The 22,852-nt window shown below is 35.2% G+C and overlaps 4 protein-coding genes across 4 annotated transcripts; 2 read left to right on the top strand and 2 right to left on the bottom strand.

Annotated features, from left to right (window-relative positions):
- The first annotated feature begins 2,706 nt into the window (after positions 1 to 2,706).
- On the top strand, positions 2,707 to 5,099 carry LOC106362829 (protein EDS1B-like). The gene is made up of 3 exons (XM_013802696.3): positions 2,707 to 3,148; positions 3,227 to 3,973; positions 4,174 to 5,099. The coding sequence occupies exons 1-3, from the start codon at positions 2,837 to 2,839 to the stop codon at positions 4,891 to 4,893; spliced, it is 1,779 nt and encodes a 592-aa protein (XP_013658150.2). The 5' UTR covers positions 2,707 to 2,836; the 3' UTR covers positions 4,894 to 5,099.
- A 2,408-nt stretch (positions 5,100 to 7,507) lies between these two features.
- On the bottom strand, positions 7,508 to 10,192 carry LOC111213024 (B3 domain-containing protein REM7-like). Its single transcript, XM_048776986.1, has 2 exons — positions 9,752 to 10,192; positions 7,508 to 9,681 (listed from the first exon to the last, which is right to left on the bottom strand). The coding sequence occupies exons 1-2, from the start codon at positions 10,175 to 10,177 to the stop codon at positions 9,292 to 9,294; spliced, it is 816 nt and encodes a 271-aa protein (XP_048632943.1). The 5' UTR covers positions 10,178 to 10,192; the 3' UTR covers positions 7,508 to 9,291.
- Positions 10,193 to 11,355: 1,163 nt separating this feature from the next.
- Positions 11,356 to 13,617, top strand: LOC111213021 (protein EDS1B). Its single transcript, XM_022714680.2, has 3 exons — positions 11,356 to 11,761; positions 11,829 to 12,584; positions 12,686 to 13,617. Exons 1-3 carry the CDS (start codon positions 11,438 to 11,440, stop codon positions 13,406 to 13,408), a joined length of 1,803 nt encoding a protein of 600 aa, XP_022570401.1. The 5' UTR covers positions 11,356 to 11,437; the 3' UTR covers positions 13,409 to 13,617.
- A 350-nt stretch (positions 13,618 to 13,967) lies between these two features.
- Positions 13,968 to 16,267, bottom strand: LOC111213025 (glutamyl-tRNA reductase 2, chloroplastic). Its single transcript, XM_022714684.2, has 4 exons — positions 16,003 to 16,267; positions 15,711 to 15,918; positions 15,386 to 15,627; positions 13,968 to 15,217 (listed from the first exon to the last, which is right to left on the bottom strand). The coding sequence occupies exons 2-4, from the start codon at positions 15,913 to 15,915 to the stop codon at positions 14,114 to 14,116; spliced, it is 1,551 nt and encodes a 516-aa protein (XP_022570405.1). The 5' UTR covers positions 15,916 to 15,918; positions 16,003 to 16,267; the 3' UTR covers positions 13,968 to 14,113.
- Positions 16,268 to 22,852: the final 6,585 nt, after the last annotated feature.

Genomic DNA, 22,852 nt, shown 5'->3' with positions numbered 1-22,852 from the left:
TATGCAGGTCGCAGTGGATCACCTACAAAGTTCTTGAAACTGTTTTCGATTATGATCTTTGGATTTGACATGCATAATCGGAATGCAAGGCACCAACAGCGATATCAATGTGTTGGAGTCTTCTCGTCTTTTCTCTAATCTTGTTCAATGTATTGTTCCTCTTGTTCATTGTAACATACAAGGAAACAAATATAATATGAGCTAATTCTTTAGCTGACGGTATATATCCAAAGTAGTCCACTATAGCGCAAACTACTAATGAGCCAATGGATCGAAACAAAAAAATATTTTGTTATGCAACAATAAGGATGTAGGAAAGATGTAGAACACACATTTGGAGTTCTTTAATATCGCTTCAGTATTGTGAAAACACTATTTTGTTTCTGAAATGATAGTCGAGGATGGACGTAATTGTGATGAATTTAAAAGAGAAGTTCCGTCTATATAGATCGAAAGTGTAGAAAACGATAATGTAAAATTCCAAGATTTTTTTTCCCGTTTCAGAGAAATCAAACTAAATAAGCTCATATTTTACTTCGAAATGCATTAATTGATCATTTGTGGAGAAAATATAATAATGCTAATGAATAACTTAAGTTGGTGTGTTATTGTTTTAAGGAATATAATGTAATTTTTAATGTAATAAATACATTCCTTTTTAAGCAATGTTATGTAACTTTCTTTATATAACAAAGATTTAATTTTAGTTAATACTGTATTTCATAAAAGTGTTACAAATAGAAAATGGACTATTTCAAATTGTATAAAAGAAATGAGATATTACTAATTATTTACTAAATATAAAATATAATATATTTAAAATATTTCTTTTGGAGTGAAAATGGAATAGTACACTAGAGCAGAATTTAATTCTATTTTAGAGTTATTCCATTTTAGGATAATAGAGGCGCAAAACTTAAGATGACGAAAGAATACTTTGCATTAATAATTGGAAGCACTGCGATGGGCACCCAATTCAGACCGGTGACGACGTCAACGAATTCAGACTAATGACGATGGGGACGAATCAAACCGGACTTTTCTTTTTTCTCCTGCAATCTCCTAGCTCTCTACGTCTCATCTCTATCTGTCATGTTTGAGAAGACAAATGGAGTGGACAAAACACAATCTCCATCCTTGGATAAAAAATTTTAAGGGTACATATTGCAATCTTGTGTGTTATTTTAAACCAATAGGAAATTTATTTCCTTTTATATGTAAATACTTAAAAAATAAAGGCTATGTATATGATTTTACGGTTTGTAATTTAGGGATATAGGGTTTAGAGTTTTGACTAATGAGAAAGAAGGAAGAAGATTAAAAAAAGAATAATATTTATACAACTTATGTTTTTTTTTATCGAAAGTTATGTTTAAAAATTAAATTATCATTTATATTTATAAACTTAATGATATGTTACTTTAATAAAGTGATTAGTTAAATTTGCTTTTTACTAAGTATTTTGAATTTAAGGTTTGGAGTTTGAAAATAGAATTTGATTTATAAATGTTAATTAAGCTTATATTTGAAAGTATAAATGTTTTTGAGTTTGGAATATATAAAGTTGAATTTATATTAAAGGTTTAAGATTTAATGTATAATATAGGGTTTGGGTATATATGACATATGATTTGTTGTTTGATATATAAGATTTAAGATTTGAAGATAAATAATAAAAAGATTAGAATTTTAAGATTTTTAGTTAGAGTTTAGATTAAATATTTGAAATAAAATTTTCAAAATATTAAAATTTGAATGTAAAGTTGAAATTTGAAATTAAAATAGGTAAATATTTGAGTTTTAGGGGTTGTGTTTAAAGTTTAGGTTTTATTGTTTTGTGGAGTGAGAGGGAAAGTGAAATAAGAGTTAGAGGAAAAATTAATTATTTTATGCTTCAGTAAAGATAGCGTTTTAAATTACCAATGCTATTATATATTCGTAAAAAACGCTACTGTAAAGTAAGAGTTATGTCAAAGATAGCATTCAGATACAAAACACTGTCTTCGTACGCTATATTTATCCACTTCCCTTATAGTAGGTGATGTAAAGTATGATTCAACATTCGACATGTCTGAACTTTGAGATGACTACATGATCTGATCTCAATGATAAATGAGCCTCTTGCATGGCCAAATTTCGCAACATAATTGAATTAGATAATGAATCTTCAATTATGCTTCATGACTTTCAAGATTTCATATATCCTGCATGCACAAAATAAAACTTTTGATTGTTTATCTAGAATTACAGATCTATAAAGATCTCAGTTTTATTCGTTGTGTTATTATTGTTTGATTGCTTAGACCACCTCAAGTTTGAATAATAGAAAAATATTTCAATATAAAAAAAAACATATTTTCTTAAAAGTAATATTAAAAATATAATTATTTAACTATAAATGAAAATATTAAAAATGTAATTGGTTACACAGTTTTTTATTAAAAAATTATTTAGATACGTGAAAACATCATATATCATAAAACAATAAAAATAACTTAAAATATAACCAGAGGGAATATTAACATGGAGAAAAACTTTAGGACAAAAGCCGAATGAGATTTGCTTGGAAATTCCACTCATGTCGATGTCGGACGTACAAAACTATTACCCAACGAAAGCTGTCCAGATGGATGGCTAAGGTTCGTTTACTGTGACCAATAGTTAAAGCAGAGTCAACTAAAAAAACAATCATAAAGACAACAGGTCTTATTTTTCCCGTACATCTCTGCCTTTATATCTACACTTAATCCGCAGAACAGAAGAAAGACCATAACCACCAAGAAGACCCAGAGAACAAAGAGGAAAAAGGTCCACACTCCCGAAAGATACTAGATCAATGGTGTTAGAAGCTCTTGCCGGAGTCAGTAATGCTCTAATCGCTACCTCATGGAGGGCATCGACCACTGCTTACAGCACCGACCACTTCCACATAGAAGTAGAAGGCGATACCGTCTTTTTCGCTTTCAAACCATCTTTCTTGGTGAAAGATTGGTTTGATCCAGAGAATGCGTCTCCATTTGGAGAAACTAAGATGAACCGTGAACAGTTCCCTTGTATGAGAAGCATTGGCAACGACGTTAACGCTACCGTTAACGAAGCTTTCCTCAAGAATCTTAAACTTCTGGTCTCAACCTCATTTCCTCATTCTGTAAGTTAAAAACTCTTTTGACCTTTTTTTCGGACATCAGTTGAAAACATATGACTCATTTATGCCTGAAACTTGCAGGTGAAAACGGTTGTCGACAGCATGAGAAGTCAACGGATAGTGTTCACAGGACATTCTTCAGGTGGTGCAACTGCAATCTTAGCAACAGTTTGGTATTTGGAGACATACTTCACAAAGCAGAGTGGTTTCTTCCCAGAGCCTCTTTGTCTGACCTTTGGTGCTCCATTGGTGGGTGACAGTGTCTTCAAGCACGCTCTTGGGAGAGAGAACTGGAGCCGGTTCTTCGTGAACTTCGTCACAAGATTCGATATCGTCCCTCGGATAATGCTTGCTAGAAAGGCATCAACAAAGCAAGCTCTGCCTTATGCTCTCTCCAAACTGGGTCGTAAATCTGGGAACCAAGGAAATGACCAGAGCATCACAGGGTTTTTCGCAACGGTGATGAAAGACACAGCAACTGTTGCTCACCAAGCTGTCTGTAAACTGATTGGAAACGGAGAGCCGTTTTTAAAAACACTTTCAAGTTTCCTTGAGCTGAGTCCTTATAGACCCGCAGGCACTTTTGTCTTCTCTACGGGGACGAGATTGGTCTCAGTGAGCAACTCAGACGCCATTCTTCAGATTCTGTTGTACTCTTCTCAGTCCAGCAACGAGCAAGAATTGTCTCTAAGACCACATCAAAGCATAAGAGATCACCATAGCTATGAGGAAATGGTGCATTCAATGGCAATGAAAGTTGTTAATCAATTGGATTTGCAGCACTTGCCTTTGGATGGAGGAGAATCTGCCCTCAGTGACCTTGGACTGGTATAACCTTTCTCTCTTTTCTCCATAGTTTGATTCTTTAGCTACAAGGATCTAAGATTTAGGGGTGGTTAATCTTGATAAAAGAAAAGTTTGGATAAATAAGAGTCATACGGCCTATGTATAATAAGTATTTAAAATTTGGGAGCCAATGCAAATGTTTTATCCGGCTGTGCTCATTGATGTTTCTTTTTCTTTTGCAGAGCACAAGAGCCAGACAATGCGTCCGTGCTGCATTTGAGGCAGAGAAGAAACAAGTCAATAACCAAAGCAAGATAGACGCTAAACAGCCTACAATATTAGAGAAGCTGGTATGGATAGAGGATGAATACAAGCCAAAGTGTCTAACTCATAAAATCGGGTACTATGATTCCTTCAAGGAATCGAATGAAGAGAAAGACTTCAGAGCAAACGTCAAAAGAGCTGAGTTAGCTGGTATATATGATGAGGTGCTGGGTCTAGTGAAAGAAGGACAACTTCCAGATGGATTTGAGGGGCGCATTGAGTGGATAGAGTTAGCAAATCGCTACCGTAGATTGATCGAACCACTTGATATTTCAAACTACCACAGGCACTTGAAGAACGAAGACACGGGGCCTTATATGATACATGGAAGACCAAACCGTTACAAACACGCTCAGAGAGGGTATGAGCATGAACTACTGAAGGCAGGCAGGAGTGCAGAAGAGATAAAGAGATCTGACTGTGGATCTTGCTTTTGGGCTGAGGTTGAAGAACTCAGGAGAAAAGAATATGATGAGGCAAGGGTTACGAAACTAGAAGAGTTGCTTGAAGGATGGATCAGAGACAAGGAAGTAGATGATGAGCATATATTTCTGGAGGGCTCATCATTTAGAAAGTGGTGGCACTCACTTCCTGAGGTTCACAGACGCGGCTCTAGCTTGCAAGTGCGTATGGGTTAAACAAGAGCCACCTGAACCTGAAGAAGTTTTAGCTATTGGAAGTGCCTTGTGCACATTTGTCTAATAAAGAGATGTTATAGCTCTATATTCTAATGTTTTTAAATTTGGTTTCCACTTTCGGTTGATCTTAAAATAAGAAACATGATCTAAGGATCATTGTTTAGTGATGTAATAGCTCTATGTTCTAATGTCGAATTTGCTTTCCACTCTTAAGCCTAAAGCCATATTATAGCATGGAAAAGAAACAAACAACCTTCCTTGGCGTTAACAGAAGGAAATATTCAGTGAAAGAGATAATATCATTACAAAGAAGCCTGAATGTACTAAAAATGTCGTTAAACAATACTAACTTCTAATCCTCAAAACATTTGGCTGTGAGAACGCTCCAAGTTGTAGCTACTACAATAACCAAGGAAGAAAATGTTTACAACCCTATGCAAAATTCAAAACTTGCCATTGAGCTTCTTCTGCATTGCTAGTTTACTTATATGAAAAAACTGGTTATCATATGAAGTTCGTAATTTTCTTGATGAATTTTTTTAATTTATCCTGTTCAGTTCCCTGACAAAAAATATTATTCAGCACTGTATTTTCTTAATATAAAATAAAACCAAAAATTATAAAGAACTAAATAGAATTTCAGACTTTTTTTTTTAGGAAGCACTTTTACTCTAATGATTTGATAAAAAAAAATTAATACTTCTACATCAGAAGGTTTGAGTTTTGAATCTCAAGAAATGTGATCTATAACCAATTATGCTGAATACTGGTAAAAGTAGGGGTGTTCAATCCGGATATCGGTTCGGTTTCGGTTCGGTTTTTTTCGGTTTTCGGTATTTCGGTTAGTAAAATATAACTACCATTCTAAATCCATATTTACTTCGGTTCGGTTTATATACCGTCGGTTTTCGGTTTATTCGGTTTTATACCAAAAAACATAATTATTTTGTTTGAGATCATATTATATGAATTTTAGAGTCATATTGTCAACACATTCATTTATTAAAAATATATTACATGTTCAAATAGATGAACAAAAAAGTAAAAATGCTTCTACCATCAAATAAAATAATCAATTCTATAACTAAAATCAAAGTTTGAAATTTTGAAAATAAAAATATGAAACAAAACAAAAACATAAAAAAAAAGTTTTTCCACTCTTCCATATTTAGTGTTCATTAAAGTCATGTTTTTTCAATTGAAAATTTTCCATTAACTATTGTCCATCAAATTTATAATCTTTATATTAATTAAGTGAAGACTAAAATAAATCAAAAAGATCAAAAAAATACTTAGAAAATAAGATATATGAATTGCGATGTATTGTTATTTAGTTATAGTTCAAGTGTTTTACAAATTAAGGTTTTTTATTACTAGAAAATTATGGTAATAGTTATTAACACAAATTTAACTTATGTAACAAATAGATTTTCATGTATTGTTTTAAAATAGATACATATTTACATGTTTCTACTTTTAATCGGTTTTGTTCGATTTATTTGGTTTAATCGGTTATATACCAAACCATATCCAAATCCTACGGTTATAAAATTATATCCATTCGGTTTATATGATATATACCAAAACCAAACCATATTGTCTATTTCGGTTCGGTTCGGTTCGGTACAGTTCGGTTTTACCATATTGAACAGCCCTAGGTAAAAGCTTACATGAGATTTTCTCATTGTGTAAACAGAACCGCCAAGCATAGATAGCTCTTCATAAAAACGACTTGATATGAGGCAACTATGACTCAAATAAAGTGTGCTTTGGTGTCAGTTCAAATAAATTTGAACCGGTTTGATATGTAGAGAATTATCCGGAAATAAATGCTTTTTTTTTGTCAGCATTCGGAAATAAATGCTGGTGGATTATTTAAAAACTTATTCTTAGGTTCACCAACCAATAGGATTGTGTCATTTTAGATTTAGTATTTTTTAAAAAAAGAAACAAAATATTATCGAATTATATTATATTTTTAAAATAAAAATTGTATTAATCACAAAAAGAAGTTTTTTTAATCGCAAAAAAAAAAAAAATATTTTTCAACAGTATTTTTAACGCTGCCAACAAATATTAAACCCTAAACCCTAAACCTATAGGTAAACCCTAAACTCTTGAATAAATCATAAATCTTAAAGTTTAAGATTTGATCCAAGAGTTTCGGATTTATTCAAGGGTTTAGGGTTTACCTAAGGGTTTAGGGTTTACCCAAGGGTTTAGGGTTTAGGATTAAGATTTAGGGTTTAGTGTTTTGTTGATTGTGTTAAAAATATTTTTTTTTTAATTCAAGAATTTAAAATTTATCAAAGGGTTTAGGGTTTAGATTAAGAGTTTAGTGTTTTGTTTATGGTATTAATTTTTTTTTGAAAACTTTTTTTTTGCAACTACTATTATTTTTATTTATTTATACTTTTTTAATTTTAAAAACGTAATATAATTTGATAATATTTTGTTTCCTTTTTTAAAAGATATCAGATTTGAAATAACTAAATCTTATTGGTTGGTGAACCTATAGGTTCACCCTAGGGGTAAACCCAAGAATAACTCTTATTTCAATATATTCCTCCTAAATAATAATTTCTAATTATAGAGTAAATATTAGTGGATTATTAGTTTACATCTTGAAACCCAAGTCAAGCTATTTATTATAATTTTTTTTTTGCCAAAATATTATATGGACAAATATAAGGATTGATAAAAAAAATATAGGTAGGCTTGGGCGTTCGGATACCCATTTGGGTTCGGATCGGGTTTTTCGGATTTCGGTTCTGTTTTGTAACACCGCCTAGGTGTCATTCTAATAAATTTACAAGTACAAATCGAATTCGGATATAATACTTCGGGTTCGGATCGGTTCAGATATATCTAAAGTAATCATATATCATTCGGATTCTGGTTCTATCGAATCTGTTCAGATATATCCAAGGTAAAATTTAAAAGTAAAACATAAAATATATAATTTTTCAAATATAATAGAGTATTTAAGGTATTTATTTATTTTTTAATACATATTGTTAAATATTTTATCCATAATTGAATATTTGAAGTATATATATGTTTCAAATATTAATATCGTACATTAATTTGGACATTCGAATCGATATTTTTGAGTTTTTCTGGGTTTTTCGGATTACCCATTCGAATTCGGTTAATAACACTTTGGGTTCGAATATGTTTTGTAACACCCTGCAAAATTCATTCGAGTATTTTTTATATTTCGGACCGGATACGGATTGGATTTTTTGGTTCGGATTTGGTCTAGATTTAGGGTTATGGATTTTAGCATAGTATTATCTTTCCTTTGGGTAAAACAAAAAGTTGACGAAGACTTCTAAATTATTTCAATGTTTTTGGCCGAAGAAATATGATGATCGCTTGAAAATAATAATATTCTTTTTTGTAACTTGGGCTTCAGATTTAACAAGTCTTCGAAAGCCAAGTTGACGAAAGCGTGTATTTAATTCTGAAATCGAAGTCAAGCTAAACAAATTATTTTTTAGTAAGTGGATACAAACTTTGCTCAACCAAAAAAGCGTAGAGACGAAGAAATCTCCGATAAAAAGTGAATAAATCTATGAGTTACTACGAAACACCACCGATGTCGATTGTACAGTCATCAGTGGCGGAGCCAGTGCTACACCAGGGGGGTCAGATGACCCATATAAACTTTTGTAAAAAGAAAATTATACATGTATTTTCAGAAAAAAAAACTGATGTACTTAGAGCATGAGCATTGGTGAACCCCACTCTGGGGTTCACCAAATTTTTTTAATATTTTTTTGTGGGCCCATAAACAGTTATGAATCCGAATTTGTTGTTTTCTGCATTAGTGAATCCGAAGAAGGAGTTCATAGGAATAAAATAATAATATTTTTTTAATTTTTTTTTAAATTTAAAATTATTCAGAATACATGAAAAAAATATTAAAATATATTATAAAATTTATGAAAACATTTTATTCAACCTATGTTTTAGTTTTGGAGTTTAAGTTTTGGTTTTGAGATATGTTTTAATATTTTGGTTTGTGTTTTTAGATGTAGAAAAGCTATTTTAGAGTTTTGGAGTTTAAGTTTTGGCTTTCGAAAAATGTTTTAATATTTTGGTTTGTGTTTTCAAATGTAGAAAAGCTATGTTTTAAAATTTTAGCCAAGTTTCTTAACTTAAATTCAATTCATAGAAACATTTTGTTCGATGATCAGTCTACGCATTCAACAAAGGAATTAAGTTCGAGAATGTTTAACTTAGCATAAAAGTTCACATAGAAAAACCATTCAAGTTTTACAAACCGAAATACATAAGTTGATAAGTTGCTAATGAAACAAAAAGAAACAAGTTAAGATGATAGAGAGGAAAGACCGCAAAAGAGCCATCTAATTTCGTGAGGTAGAAACAATGCTACCTGTAGAATAAGAGAACACAAGTTAAAGCATAAGCAAAGTAGTAACATTGAAGATATAGACAACACAAACAAGTCAAATGAGAAGACTTACCATCGATTCTGCTAAAGTGCTTGATCAGTAGTTCAGTACACTCCTTCCTTTCCGGACATACACACAGTAATGGAGTTGTCGTCCCGTCTCCAACCACGTTGAACACAAACAAATCTCCGTTGGTGCATCTGTTATCACGACAGAACTTTCTCCACCCTCTGGTGATGTAATATGCGCCGTCTGATTCGCTAAATCCGAAGCGCGCAGTCCATGACTTTCCCTCCTTGTTGACAAGTTTGACCTCTTTGCATTGTTGGTTCAAAGCACCACACCTCATAGCTTCCACAGGAAGAAACTACAAACACATACATAACATCAGCCAAGAAGCAGTACTAGAAACAAATAAATAACTAAATTTTACTCACCATTTTGTCGTCCTTTTGATTTGTAGGAGTAACCTCAGCCAAGAAGCAGTAGTCGTATGAGAAAGTAGGAGCATCATCCGCGTCGGCTTCTTCCTTAACGATGTGAGGATGTGTATACAGAATCTCACAACAGCTAGGACCAAAAGGAGTCACATGAAAGACCATGTCTCCTTCGTGTTTGAAGATGACAATGTCACCGATTCGAAGATCATGTGCTTCGGTGAACTCTTTCCAACCTTTGGTGAGTGTCCTGCCTTCTCGGATCACCTCCCAAATTTGATCCGAAGCGTCCGATCTTAGCTTCCATGGTTTATTGATCTCAGCCCCTTGTATGTGTTTTGAGTAGAAGTCAAGTGGTATTGCGACGCCACTTTGAAAACCAGGAAGAAGAGGCTTGAAGAAATGAGGTTCTCGGGGAGTTTCCATTTGCAACAATCGAGTTTTAAACAAACCGTGAACCCTCAATCGCAATTTTTAGCACACATTAACGACAGATTATTAGCACACATTACCACAATTGAACTCCCATATCGATTAAGAACCCTAAAAAAAAAACCCCAAATCGATTTTAAATCACACAAATCGCAAATCCCTTTCGAACATTCAGAGAAACGATTTAAAAAAAATCGAACCAATTCAACATTCAGAGAAACGGTTTCGAGTTTCCACCACAAAATCGAACCAATTCAACCCTCAATCGAACTACCATATCGATTAAGAACCCTAAAAAAAAAATTCCCAAATCGATTTTAAATCATACAAATCGCAAATCCCTTTCGAACATTCAATCGACGCTAACTCACCGTGAATTTAAGTAATACTGACCTAAGAGCGTCGAGAAGAGATTACAGAGTCGATTTGATGGAGAAAACCTCCGGAATTCGCCGTCGCACGGTGTGTCGCCTCCGCGTCTTGAAACCCTAGGTTTTTCAGAGAGGAGACAAATGAATCGCGTTACGCGGAAACCCTTTCGACCTCGTCGTCAACGCGGAAAGGAGAAGCCACTCAGCGCCCGACGCGTGGCTTGAACTCGCCTCTTACGGGTTCAAGCGTAAGGCCCGGTTCGTCGATTAAAACCCATTTTTCATTTTCTTTAAATCATTCGGGCTTAAAAACTCGAGCCCACGACCCCCTCATGATCCCCTGATGCGCATGGTCTTAGTTTATTGACCCCTGCAAATTATATCTGATACCAAGTTGACCCCTCTAAAATAAATTGCTGCCTCCGCCACTGACAGTCATCGCAACTATTAACGTCTGAAAGCAAAAGAGGATCTCTATTGGAGACGAAGACTTCAAAAGTCAAGCTCACATATTTTCTAAGGCAAGATTCATTTGAAAAACTTATGAGATTTGCTTGGAAATTCCACTCATGTCGGACGTACAAACTATTACCGAAATGAGAACTGCCCACGTGAATGGGTTGGTTTACTTATGACCAATAGTTAAAGCAGAGTCAATTTTAATCAATCATAAAGTAAAGACAACAGTGCTTAAAATATCCCCCAAAAACCCCATGTTGCAGTGAACTCTCTCCTCACGTTTCCGATGGGTACTTTTGGTAATTACTTTTCCCGTGCATTTCTGCCTTTATATCTGTAGTAACCCGCAGGAAGACCATAAGCAAGAAGACCCATAGAACAAAGAGAGAAAAAAGAGCAAGTCCCCAAGAAAGAGATTAGATCAATGGCGCAAGAAGCTCTTGCTGTTGCTGGAATCAGTAATGATCTAGTAACCAGATCATGGATGGCATCGAAGATAGCTTACAACACCGAGCATTTTTGCAAGGAAGAAGAAGGGGAGTTGGTGTATTTCTCTTTCAAACCATCTTTCTCGGAGAAAGATTGGTTTGCTCCGGAGAATGGGTCTTCCTTTGGAGAAACTAAGATGAATCGTGAACAGTTCCCTTGTATGAGAAGCTTCAGCAACGACGTTGACGCTACGGTTAACGAAGCTTTCCTCAAGAATCTTGATATCCTCATTTCTCAAAGAACCTCATTCCGTGATGATGTAAGTAAATATTTTGACTTGGGTCAAAAACTTCTGACCATTTAATGTCTAAAACTTGCTTTATCAGGTTGTCAGCAGCCAAAAATGTAAAAGGATAGTGTTCACAGGACATTCATCAGGAGGGGCAACTGCAATTTTGGCAACAGTTTGGTATTTGGAGACGTACTTGACGAAGAAACAGATTGGTGGTTTCCCTTTCCCAGAGCCTCTTTGTGTGACGTTTGGAGCTCCTTTGGTGGGTGACAATGTCTTCAAGCACGCGCTTGGGAGAGAGAACTGGAGCAGGTTCTTCCTGAACTTGGTCACAAGATTCGATATTGTCCCTCGGATAATGCTTGCTCCAAAGGCATCAACAAAGCAAACTCTGCCTTATGCTCTTTACAAGCTGGATGATACAGCTTCTCGGATCCAAGAAAACGACCAGGGAATCGCAGGTTTCTTCGCAGCGGTGATGAAAGACGTAGAAATTGCTTCGCGCCAAGCCGGTTGTGAACTGATTGGAGACGGAGGAGGGAATGCGTTTTTGGAAACTTTTTCAAGTTTCCTTGAGCTGAGTCCTTATAGACCCGCAGGCACTTTTGTCTTCTCTACGGGGACGAGATTGGTCCAAGTGAGCAACTCAGATGCCATTTTCCAGCTTCTGTTTTACGCTTCTCAGTCAAGCAATGAGCAAGAGTTGTCTCTAAGACCATATGAAAGCATACAAGATCACCGTAGCTATCAGGAAATGGTAGATTCGATGGGAACGAAGGAGGTTAATGATCTTGACATGGATCACTTGGCTTTCGATGGAGGAGAATCTGCGCTCAGTGACCTCGGACTGGTAAAAAAAAAAAAAAAAAGCTTTGATCCCTGTATATTTCTTGCTGAATAAGAAAAAAGAAAGATCATTTGTTGTTTTTTTTCTTTTTTTTTTTTTTGCAGAGCACAAGCGACAGGAAATGCCTCCTTGCTGCATATGAAGCAGAGAAGAAAAGAGTTGATAATCAGAGTAAGATGGACAAGGAAAGAGAGACTAAAACAGAAGAGAAGCTGGACTGGATAGAGAACGTATACAAGCCAAGGTGTCTAGCTCTTGCAAAAGGGTACTATGATTCCTTCAAGGAATCTCCTGAAGATGACGACTTCACAGCAAACGTCACTAGAGCTGAGTTAGCTGGTTCATTTGACAAGGTGTTCGGTTTACTGAAAAAAGGTCAACTTCCAGATGGATTCGAGGGGCGCAGTGAGTGGATCGAGCTACAAATTCGCTACGTCAAACTAGTCGAACCACTTGATATTGCAAACTACCACAGGCACTTGAAGAACGAAGACACAGGGCCTTACATGGGAAAAGGAAGACCAAACCGCTACAAACACGCTCAGAGATTGTACGAGCATAAACTACTTAAGGCAGGACGGCCTGCAGAAGAGATAAAGACATCCAGCTTAGGATCGTGCTTTTGGGCCGAGGTCGAAGAACTAAGGGGAAAAGAATATGATAAGGTAAAGGTTAGTAAACTAGAAGAGTTGCTTCAAGGATGGATCATAGACAAGGAAGTAGATGATGAGCATATATTTTTGGAGGGCTCAACATTCAGAAAGTGGTGGCACTCACTTCCTGAGCTTCACAAACTCTGTTCTCTCCTACGAGGGCGTATGGGTTAAACCAAGAGACACTTGAACCAGAAAAAAAAAAGGTTGATTGTTTAAGCTATTGCAACTTCCTTTGTGCAATAAAGAGATGCAATCAATAGCTCTCAGTTTTTCAATTTGATTTCTACTTCAGGATGATCTTAAATAAGAAACATGCTCTAAGATCATGAAGATATATGTAATTGTTCTCTATTTTAATGTCGAATTTGGTTTGCACTTAACAGTTATCTTGTAATATCATTGACTTTATATTTTACAGAGACCAATCAATAAGCTAAACTCAAAACTGTTTCTCATTTTCAAACACTAAATAATTGTGTAAGATGTTTTGTCTGAAATCCATGTAACAGAAGCTCCTTCACGTAAATCTTCATCCGCATCAACAATATATTTTTTTGAACCAGAAAGATCCATCTCCGAGCTTTTGTAATCATCTTAGTTTCAACACCAACCCAACCCAACCCAACCAACATCAATGACAAACCGAGGTATGATCTAAAAGGCGTAAAAAATATTCACCATACTAGTTTGTGTTGTGTTGTACCAACTATCATTAAGCAAAAATTCAAAATTTGGTAAATAAATATTTATTAAACAAAAACGTAAAAGAATAATTGTGGCTTACTTATCATCAAAGACATCAATGAGGACATGTTCACGTTCTACTCAAGTTCGTTTTATAACAAAAGGCGTGTCTTCTGACTTCTCTCTCTCTCTCTATTTTTGTTCCATCTTTGCTCTGATCTTCTCCTCGAGTAACTCTAGTTCGAGTTCAAACATTCTGTTGAGAGCCTCCATGTTCTCTAGCGTCTCAGGCAGCGGTCTGTTCTCCGTGTCATCGCATCTCAAATGTTTCATTGGACCGTGGAGGATCTTGTTCACCATAGCTCTGGTTAGATCCTCTACTGCTTCCTTCGTCTTCTTGTCCATGTCTTTTCCATATTTCGACATGAACTTTTCAACCGAATCAGCTCTGATTCTATCTGTTTTTCTTCTTAGTTTCTTGATTGTCGGAACCGTCTGCAGCGAGTCCCTCCACGCTTCAAACTTTTTAGTTTCCTCTGTTATTATATCCTGAGCTTCCATTGCCTTCCTCGCCCTGTCTTCTTTGTTGGCAGCAACAACTTCCTTGAGATCATCCACGTTGTAAAGCTGTGTACCCTCTAATTCAGCGACACAAGATCCAACGTTTCTAGGAACAGAGATATCAACAAAGAGCCTCGCAGCAGCCGGAAGAGGGAGAGTCTCAACGTGCTCCTTCAAGAACAATGGTGTCTCAGATGCTGTGCTAGTGAAAATCACGTTGGCTTCTCCAGCACAAGCTAGCATCTCATCAAGGGGTTTATAAACGATCTCAACGCCAGGCGGCATCTCCTCTTGGATAGCTGCAACTCTCTCTTGGTTTCGGTTCACAGCAACCATCCTAGTGCAACCTTTGGCAACCAGGTGCTTGATTACAAGCTTCCCCATCTTTCCTGCGCCAACAACCAACATCACAGCAGACGATGCAGATCCTGGTGGAAGCTTGGTGAGAGCAAGCTCGACGGCAGCAGAGCTAACGGAAACAGCCCCGGAGGCAATACCTGTCTCTGCTCTGGCACGCTTCCCAGCCGTGATAGCCTTTTCAAACAGCCCAGGGATAACCATACCAAACCCGTTGCGCAGTTTCTCTTTAACTTGTTTAACCTGTGCGAGTATCTGACCTTCCCCTAGGACAAGAGAGTCCAGACCAGCTGAGACTTCAAACAGATGTTGCGTGGCGTCCTTGTTGTGCAAGAGAAACCAGTGCTGACAGATGTCAGAAACTGGGATTCCACTTCTCTGCCAAAACACCAAATAGCATGATTGTAACACTAACAGATTCAACAATATAACTATCAAATATTGAGAATGTTGAATAATTATCAAAGCTGGTCCCTTAATGCTCAAAACACATACAAACAAGACACTCAAGTGTAGTAAGAGAAAGAGACAAAAAAAAAAAAAAACCTTGGACATCCATTGAGTGACTTCTCTGACACCACGGTGCTGAGAGAGAGCCAAGACATAGATCTCCATCCGGTTACAGGTGCTGAGAACAGCGGCTTCTTCAATATGATTCAAAGCGGACAACTCAGAGATAGCCTGAGGCCATTCAGCAACAGGAATGGCAAGCTTCTCGCGCATCTCTACAGGAGCAGTGTGGATGCTAAGACCAATCACCACAATGCTGCTTCTCTCCTTTGTGTATCCTAGAGAGAGAGAGAGTATATACCTATCAGAATCTCAAACGCAATCATGACACAAAAAGTGGAAAGGCAGAGAGATTGGTTACTGTCAAAGGCGGACTTCTTAAGCTGCTGAAGAGCCGAGACACTTGATGAAGAAAGCTGACAACGGATCAGACCTCGAGTTGTCTTGCTGTTCGTCGGAAAAGCACGAACGCCTAATAACATCGTGGGAGAAGAAGATGGAGAATGGTGTTTCGATGATGATAACGAGGTCTGGCTAACAACAAATGCACCCGAAACAGCCGCCATAGCCTTGATTTTTTTTTTTTTACAAGGAAATATAATCTCAGACAAAAAGTGAAGAAGAGGAAAGATGTTTGGGATAAAAATTAAAACCTTCAACGACGGAACAAATTAGCAACGGTGGTGTGTTGGAAAGGGCCTCCTTTCTTCTCTGCGACAGATCGCGTCAGCTGTCTTAACGAGGCGTGTTCTGTTGCATCAGAATGGTAAGGAGCGATTTTGGTTGATGACGTTGTCCCGTCGGAGGATGGCGGTTTCCCTTGGTGGCTGGCTACGGACAAATGGGTTCTCTGATGACGCTGCTCCGCTGTCGCTAAGACTTCTCACCGTGAGTCTGTAAATAATAAAATCTTTTTTAAATAAATAAATAAATAATGAAGAAGAAGCAAAACGACATTGTTTTCAATTCTGACTATCATATCTAAACTATACTAAAAGGAGAATATCCTCATCAGAGAGGCCCTCCACGTCATACTAAAAAATCGACCAATAGGATCGCTGGTTTTTTCCATGACACCAATGGGATTGGGTATTTTGGGCTTCAATTTTTTTAATTTTTTTGTTCAGTTTTCAGGCCCAGTTAGCCCACCCTCTAGAAACCGTAACAAGCTTTCTCTTCCACGATGCCTTCTCTGTTTCTTCTCTTCGTTCTTGGACGTTCATCTTCTCAACGGAAAGTCGATCAATCGACTCCACTCCATCTATGTGCAATGAATCCATCATTTATGGGTTCTTTTCGCATCTCTCCCTCTGATTTTATTTATATCTCTATCTTGCTCAAGATAGTCTACACTATCACAATCGAAATTTGCAATGAATTCCAACCGCAATTCAACTGTTTCCGGCGGCTTTATCTCGAAGCAATCAAACGGAACAGACGGAGCCTCCTCCGCTGAGCCGATCAAACGTACCGGCCAATCCGGTGTCTCTTCCACCGTACCGATCAAACATTATCATCCTCTTCGATGCCAAGCCTGTTTTTTTTTGGTTATCTTCATCTCTCAATCGGTTCAGTCTCCTCTGAGAAACATAAATAGCCCTTTTGGTTTCCATGGAGCAGTAAATCGTGAATCTACTGCTAACTCTACATCTCCCCCCATCTTAATCGATTGTCTAGCTCTGCCTCATATGTCTCTTATGTCTAAATTTGTAGAAGAAACTGTGTAGATGAAGTAAAGAAGAAATTTCCAGGTTATCCAAGAGGCTTATACTCTCTTTTTCTTCATCTTTGTCTTCTAAATTATTTTATCACGGAAACAAATTTGATTTATTATTGGATACAGAGGATCTTCTGTTATTTCCTTGATCTGTGTACTTTTTTTTTATTATAAAAGTATTGTTTATGTGTCTGATTAAGGTTTTCTTTTTCTATTTGTTGTGGGAACATAGTTTCGTCTGACTCCAACAAGAGGTTCGTGTATGATGTTGGAGCTTATAATAGTGATGATGATAAAGCTGACGAAAACGTAAATTCTTTTTTTTTTTTTTTTTTTTGCTAAAAGATAGTGCAATGTTTATTGACATGTCTTCTTTATGAACTATGTGGTGATGAATCATTTTGGGTTTACATGGAATGGGAGATTTCTTGAACGAGATGGCGGCCATGATGAATCTCTGCATAGTGTAAGACTCTGCATTAGTTTTTCCCTTTGATTTATTATTAGACATGACTGATTGTTTGATATTTGAGATGTTGATTTTGGCATGAGAATAATTCAGGGGACAGTTTTGAACAGGTACAAGATCTGTTTAATGAGATGTTTCAAGGAGATGCCGCAGCATTCCCATCCTCATCATCAACGTCTTGGATCGTGTCTCCATCTGTTTGTTATGTAATCTAAGGAAGCCGACGGCGGTGGTTCTCTTGAAGAGGGTGGCGACAGAAGTAAAGACGTTAATGGGGGCAGTTCTCATAAGGAGGTTGGTGATACCTATTCCACAACTCGCAAGATAGAAGTCCCGAGTTTAAAGGTTGTTCAGTTTAGTTTTCTCTTTTGACTCTTGTGTGAATGAATCTTACAGGGTTATATATCCACTTATTTATTTTCTCCACATACTTCACAGGTTGGCATGCTTATTGGTAAAGGTGGGGAGATAGTAAGGAATCTTCAGCTCAGTTCTGGTGTCAAAATCTAAATTTGGAGGGATGCACAGGCTGATCTAAATTCAGCACTAAGACCGGTGGAGATAGTTGGGAATCTTGCTTTTATTGAAAAAGCAGAGAAGCTTATCAATGAAGTTATAGCTCAGGTTATAAATTATCTTGGTTTCTATTTAATCGACAACTTTTGTTTTTACTGTCGGACGTAACATTTTTTTTCTCCTGCTGCAATCTTAGACTGAAGGAGAAGGTATACCTGCTCTTTTTGTAAGAGGGGCCCCAGAACAAATATAGATCAAAGTTCCAAATGATGGTATTCCCTGGTAATTGTTCTGCCTGGCCATTTTTAAGTGATATCTAATCCATCTTCGGCAGGTTGGTGTGATCATTGGCCGGGGAGACTATCAAGAACATGCAGACAAAGTCGAGAGCACGGATTCAGGTTGTCCTTGCTATTTATGATCTCAAGTAGTCTAGCATCTTGGTTTAGATTTATATTGTGTTGTTTAGGTTAGTTTTTGCCTGGAACATGACTCCAACCTACTACTTGATAGTTGATCAGTTCATTGTTGGGATTTGTTTTTATGTTTTGTTGAAACTGTCTACTTATTGTTTCCACGACATGGACGTCACTGTGTACTTATTTTGTGGTATGAGACTGCATCAACCTTTAGGGGCCTCTTGAAATCAGGGGATAAAATTCACTCTGTGATGTTGGTGACCACAGTTAATCCTAAACTGTTTGGAGATTGATCTAACTAACTGTGGTTCTGCGGAAGAATTTGAGAATGATTCTTCTATGCTTTGTTCTCTTTCATTCCTATGCCAAGTTGGTTCGTTTTTTTTTTTTGGTAACTGACGTTGTTGCTTGTGTTTGTGGTGGTTACAGACAGGCTATGCCAATTGTTGTTGGGGCTGCAGTAGTGATTTTAAAACTGTTTTTGTCTTATTAGTTAATTTCAAATTGTAATAATGTATCTTTTTGAAGTTACACAAAAAAAATGTTTTTTCTTTATTACACTAGCATTATATATATATATATATTATATTATATATACACAAATAAATATAATATAACAATATAAGCTTGCTTTTCCCGATTCATATGAAATCTTTTTAAGTTATCCACCAAAGCAAATTAACTAAATCAATCAAATTGTTAGAATACAACAAATTAATATATAATTTTATTTTAAATTAAATTATTTAAAAAAGTATTTTCATTAAAAACAAAATAATAAATAAGTAAAACTGATTTGATGGTAATTTTTATGACATATATAAGCTTGCTTTTCCTCATTCATATGAAAACTTTTTAAATTATCCACCAAAGCAAATTAACTAAATCAATCAAATTGTTAGAATACAACAAATTAATATATAACTTTATTTTAAATTAAATTATTTAAAAAAATATATTTTCATTAAAAACAAAATAATAAATAAGTAAAACTGATTTGATGGTAATTTTTATGACATATATATATATATATATATATATATATATATATATTCTGTAAAAGAAATAGAAGCTTAATATGGAAAAAAATCTTAAATACAAAAAACTCTAAAAATTAACAAAAAAAGCTAATAAAAATTAAACTATGATATCACTTGAAAGCTTCTTAGACAATATTAATAAAATATTTAAACGAAAATTAGACAAATTTAATTTTTTTTTTCCAGCCAAAAATTTATTATTAATTAGAATCAGTTATTTCAAGATGTTTAAAGAAATGATGGACAAAAAAATAAGATGAACATAAATGATATATGAACTATGAGTAGTACTTTATAAAGTTGAATTAGATAATACATATGCACATTCATTTAGTAAGTAATTTCATTTTTCTTATATTATATAATAAATATATATTATTTACTGATAATAAAAATATAGTTATTCATCTATCACAAATATCTATGCAAATATGTGAACCAAGTACAACAATCAAACAACATAATGATTTCCACAAAGAAAATTTTAAAAATATATTTATGTTATGTAGTCTTATTTTATATTATTTAAACAATGTAATACAATATTATACATATTTTTTTAGAATTGAGAAATACATATAATATCTTATCCGCGCGTAGCGCGGTTAAAAAATCTAGTGATTCTAAAAGAGTTATTTTTACGTTAGCCCCTTTAGTTTCACCAACTAATAAGAATTAGTATTTTATACTATCTTTGTTCTTTAAAGTTATATATTCTAGATTTTTTACACATCTTAATAAAACACCTTAAATTTGCATAGTTTTTTGTATTTATCTTTTTTTTCCATAAATTTAAGCCAATAAAAATTAAACTAGTGCAATTACGTTTTTTGAAGTTTGCAATTAGTTAATAAAATATGCATTGAAATTATAAAAGATGGATCTTTTTGAAACAAAATTTTTCTCTAGAATATGTAATTTTATGGAACAGAGGGAGTATTCAGTATATTTTAGAAAATAAAACAAAATATTATCAATTTATATCATGATTTTAAATTAAAAAAAAATAAAATAAAATATAGTACTAGTTGTAAAAAAAATTTAAAAAATATTTTTAATGTCGTCGGCAAAATCCTAAAGCCTATACCCTTAAGTAAACCATAAACCTTGGATAAATCCTAAATCCTAAATCAAAAACAATAAACAATAAATTTTAAAAACACTAAACCCTTAATCCCAACCCTTGGATTTAGTATTTTTAAGATTTAGTTTTCAGTATTTTTGATTTAGGGTTTAGAATTTATCCAATAATTTATGGTTTACCCAAGGTTTAGAGTTTATCCAAGGGTTTAGAGTTTACGATTTAAGGTTTAGAGTTTACGATTTAGTGTTTTGTTGACGACGTTAAAAATCCTTTTTAAAAAATCTTTTTTTTTTGCAACTAGTACTATTTTTTTATTATTTTTACGTTGTTATTTTAAAATTATGATATAAATTGACTATATTTTGTTTCTTTCTTTAAAAGATATTAAATATGAAATAACTAATTTCTATTGGTTGTTGAACCTACATATTCACATTAGAGGATGAACCCAAGAATAACTCATTCAAAAATATGATGACTCAAAGCTTGAATTTTCATTGACTTCTTAATTTTTTTTTAACAATGATTTATTGAAATTGTAACAGAAACAGAGTTCTGTGATCAACACATACATCCACCAGTAGGTGGTATAAATAAGCTAACGATAATATAAAACAAAGCCAAAAAGAAGGTAGGTCTAACCAACAAAATGGTTATTTCAGACCAACTTCCATCATCTTTTTAGCAACCCTGGCTTCTAAATCCAAAAGTGACATAACCATGAGATGCATGCATTCTCAAATTTGTAAAACTGCAGTATGAGATCACGTATAATATCATCCACGATTACCATAACAGCTTGATTCCTCATCGGAGATGAAGGGTCCAGCGACCAGAGAGTCTTCCCACGATGACCTTTAAATATTTTCTCATTAAAAAGCTTCCAATCTATTGAAACTATGAGAACTTAGAACTTTTATTCAATTCAAAAATAATTATGATCCAAAATTTGGATTCATAGTCCGCTGGCCCTGTTGCAATAAATAACCGTGGCTATAGAGTTGTCTCCATATCCAACCAAGACACCATTGGACTGTGAATGGGCTCTACAAATGCCTTCCATGTGACTCCACACCACGAACATGCCTAATAAAGCACCATTTCTCCAGCTGCCACCGCCTCCGATGTGAATGGGATATCCATGCGCTCCGATGCAACTCCACACTACGGACATGCCAAACGAAGCACCACTAGTACTAACACGATCCTTTTCAATACAGCAGGTAACCATTGATAAACCACCAATAAAAACCCCCACTCACAGCAACACTGTTCCTTAGCGGAACAGGTCAGGAGACAACCGTCAAAAGGCAAACCTCCATCCCACACTCCACTCTGCCACCCCCACGACTTCAGCACACAATAACTCCATCGCAAAGGACAAGGGAAATAGAGTAAAAATAGATATCACCAGTCTCCACCAGTGAGATTCTTCAGAGCTACTACAACTACCACCTTCACTTTAATGCATTGACGAAGTAACTCGTTTAATAAGAGTACCGCCTCAACTCACACCAATCAAGATTGCTCTTAATTCCGCAGATGAAAGACTGTTAACAAAGACGGGGGAGAGAAACCTCTCACAGCGCCGGCAAAAGCCGGACGCCGGAGAGGCAAAACTGAAAAAACAGTCTGTCGACGGCTAGTTAATTTGGTTATGCATCTACTCTATTAAATTATAGTTTGGAAATATTTATGTGCAGTGTTAAATTATATATATTTATCACCCAGAAACTGATGGTGCAGGCATGAATTCACCCTGTTCTTTATGATGATGAGTAAGAATTTGTTCAGTTCCGTTACTAAAATAGTTAACCAAAGATTCATTTACATAATATGAAACTTTGCACCACTTTTCCTTCACATATAAGTTGTGACTTGTAACAAATGGAGGAAAAAGGTGAAATAAAAAAGGTAAAGAGAAGAAGAAAAGTAATAGTGAAACTCATAGCAACATTTTTCTTTCTACTAATCTAGAGAAACAGATTTTTTTTTTTTGAATTATACAGAGGTATCCTGGCCCCACAGAAGTGATCCAGATTAGTCACGTGTTGCCACGTGTCGGTCCTCTGTCCTTGGCAATACCGAAATGTTAATTTCCTAGTGGCCGGGATTCGAACTCAGGTGGCAGTATTCACAACTGTAAGCTCTTTACCACTAGAGCTAGAAGCCCTGGTTCTAGAGAAACATATTACCTCAGCTTTGTTTCTTTTTGGCGTAAGTGGCTGAATATATGTTCCACCTGATTGGTTAATAAT

Source organism: Brassica napus, chromosome A1 (genome assembly GCF_020379485.1).
Source record: "Brassica napus cultivar Da-Ae chromosome A1, Da-Ae, whole genome shotgun sequence".
NCBI lineage: Eukaryota > Viridiplantae > Streptophyta > Magnoliopsida > Brassicales > Brassicaceae > Brassica > Brassica napus.
Note: the sequence above shows the minus strand (reverse complement) of the source record. Positions and strands in the feature narration are given on the sequence as shown.